Raw genomic sequence first — 3,267 nt, 5'->3', positions numbered from 1 at the left:
TCTTTTTGTATTCGCATCACTAATTTTATTGATTACTTTCTCAGTTGAATCTACAATCCATTCAAATAGTTTCTTTTCTCCATTTTTCTGACTGGGTGCTATGATGAAATTAACCATGCTTCAGTGTCACTTATCATCACCTAAAATAGATGGAAAAACAAGAAATAGTCAAATCATAGCAGAGAAACACAAAGAGTGCCACCTAGGATCAAACAGAATCAATCATACCAAGAGACACACACAAGAAAGCAGAGGGCATGCTTATGTGCACTGCATGTACGAAGGCCTATTTTCTGTGATTTTGTTAGGGTCCGTACGTGAAGTAATTACGGCTAGTGTTTAAATAAATCAGTTGGCAAAAAAGAATGACGATCAATAAAACTTGTTCAGACATTTTTTTTTTTTTTTGGTGTCTCAATAAAACAGTTTAAATGACGATCAATTCAAAATTCAACATGATTTTGAGCTCTAAGAAAAAATCAAACTAAGTTTAAGTTGCTTGATTAGGTTCATCTAGGCCACTAAAATCATTGAGGCGGTGGCCATTGCTGATGTCTATGCCTGAAATACTGCCACATAGAAACTGTCCGGGCCTCACCTTCATGTTAGTTTAGTGGCGATTTGCAATCTACGTCATCTTTAAATTTCTAGGGCCTCCTGGATTTCGATATACTCGCGGACTCCTGTGAGGCCCAAGTATCTTGTTGAGGTGGAACCAAGTAAGAAAAATAATTTATTTTACAACAACTGTAGCCGCTCACACGATAAGAAATTTCTATTTTTAATTAAGAAAATTTTATATTAAATGATAATATGGTTTAAATGAAAAAAAAACTAAAAGATGACACTGATCCATTTCCTTAATTTTAAGAATTCTCATATTTCTGTCTTTCACTAATGAATGTCACAATTTTCAGTCGTTTTTTTTTAGATGAAATGATGAACTCGTTTTTTTAGATGATTTTTTTTGCCAAATCTAATCCTAGAATTGTGACTTTGGCAAGAAACCGCGGTTTGTGGTTGTAAATTTCCCAAAATTGCGCCACGAGATTGTAGTACCATTGGCGGTACGACTCTCCACACCACCACCACCACCACCAATGTTACTACCTTGAAAGCTTCCAAAAAAAATTAGTGAGACAGGAAATGAATATCAAACAGAAAAGAAATTAAATAGGAAATGAATATTTCTTAAAACTAGAACACTCTGGATAATCCAGAGTATTTACTTTTGAATTACATTATTTGGATATTAAAAAAAAAACTACAGTATTTGGATGCTCACATACACGGGAAGGGGAAGAGCAGGAGAATACCCTAGTGGCGCAATATAACTTAGTTGACAAATTAACCGAAGGGAAAAAAATCCCTACAGAAAAAGCAGTTAACAGAAAGCATCGGATCAACCAAAAACTGTTTAAGAAAAAAAAAAAAAAACAGTATTAAAGATCGATCCAAATAGTACATATACATAGAGTTAATTCCCTAGTTTAAAGTCATTGATCTCCCTGGTTATGGCAGGAATGCAGCTCGAGCTCCGAGCAATTTGACCTTTCTTTTGGACACTTTTATTCGCTCTAAATCCTCTTCCATCCAAACTGACGCTCTTCTTGAACATCTCTCTCATGGCCCGAGCTTGGGAAAGAACTGGATAGGCCCTACCAAACTTGTTGAACCTAAAACATGCATTCATGTGAGCCTCCAATGCTGCTTCTCTATTCCCTCCGTTCTTCTCCATTTCTTCCTTGACTGCTTCGGTACACAACCCGCAAATCCACTTCCCACAAAACTTGTCGCGAACTTCGTTGATGTACTCGAGCGTGTACTCTTCAGTCATGCCACAGCACTCGCACTTCGCATCTTCAACCTCGCATATTGCCTGTAGATTTACGTCTACTGGCTCTTTACTCAGCTCAAAAGAGATATCAGATGTTGTTCTTTTAAGGTTATCGTTTGACAGCCTCCGGGGTTTGTTGAAGTTGTTGGCTGGGGCGTAGGAGCTTACTATTGCCTCTCCATGAGGTGCCATATTACGTTGATTTTGGTTGGAGGGGGTCTCAATTGTCAAATTGTTTGTGCAGCAAAGTTGAGCTGACTACTCAAGACTTCTTGATGAAAGTACGTAGTACTGTTATTGGTGAAATATTTTGACTTGATGGGAAGCTAAGAACCTCCTTGTTGAGGATACTCTGTGATCAACGAGTACTGTTGGAAGAAATTTAAGCCTAATGCATCGGGTATATATAGACATTATCGTACGTTCTCTTCCTCTTGGCAGCCAAAAAGTAGAATCTGTGGACCATAGAAACTTAGATGCCACTTTCGAATCTAAATGTGATTGGTGCTGATCAAACATCAAAGCACTGGATTTTTCACGAGGGGACTGAAGCCACTCAACAGGAAAAGCTAGCATCTCTTTTGAATCACGAGGTATTTATTTAAGATGTTATTAGTAATTAATTTGTTAAGATTGCACGAGGTTATTTAGCCGAGTTCTCTTAATCAAGGCTCCGTCGTCGGAATTAATAATTAGTTGCTGAAACGATTGAGACAAATACTTAATGCTAATACACATAATAATCCCCCAAGGTTAATTTCCAATAGTACTAGCATGTTATGGAGCTTAACATGCCCATTTTTCGGCTCCTAAATTTAGAGTTTATTTTTCTTTTTTGTGTCTCCTAATAATTAACTTGTAACTGCTCCGTAGTATGTTCCTTTCACGAATATTTTAAGAGGGCTAACGTTGTCCATAAATTGCTACAAGTTGCGCGAGTTCACATGTCGGCCAAGTTTAACCATATAAACGAAAGCACGCTTTTTTCAGAGAAGGGGAGGGGCTGTGATCGAAATCAATTTACTCCATCGGAATGAAACCACTGTTCACGAGAACCAAAATCTATGAACCCCCAACCCAACCTTTGGTGGTCGATGTAATGTAACGTAACTGTATTGAAGATGACTACATGCTTCGTAGATCACATATTAATTTGCTCCAGATGAAAGGAGAAATTGTTGCTTTATACTACATGAATGCTTTTGTCAAATTTGGTATGAGTAGCCTTTCGTGCATGCAAAATTGGACGATGCTCCAACTTACTTTTTGAGTTGAGTTGATAGTACAGCTTTGCATGACCAATTCTCGCGTGACTGACAATCAGACGGTCTAGAAGAACTCAAAATATCTCCCTTTCTTGAGAATGAATGGAGCAGAGGTTTTCTTGACTTCAGCACGTTGCGTACTTTGTTCTACGCAAACCAAAATGA

General features: G+C 37.8%; 1 protein-coding gene across 1 annotated transcript; it reads right to left on the bottom strand.

Moving 5' to 3' along the window:
- Positions 1-1,321: 1,321 nt before the first annotated feature.
- On the bottom strand, positions 1,322-2,187 carry LOC113749957. The gene has a single exon (XM_027293851.1). The coding sequence runs from the start codon at positions 2,027-2,029 to the stop codon at positions 1,478-1,480; it is 552 nt and encodes a 183-aa protein (XP_027149652.1). The 5' UTR covers positions 2,030-2,187; the 3' UTR covers positions 1,322-1,477.
- Between the last annotated feature and the right edge of the window lie 1,080 nt (positions 2,188-3,267).

This window comes from Coffea eugenioides, chromosome 1 (genome assembly GCF_003713205.1).
Source record: "Coffea eugenioides isolate CCC68of chromosome 1, Ceug_1.0, whole genome shotgun sequence".
NCBI lineage: Eukaryota > Viridiplantae > Streptophyta > Magnoliopsida > Gentianales > Rubiaceae > Coffea > Coffea eugenioides.
This window is presented reverse-complemented; position numbering and strand designations above follow the sequence as displayed.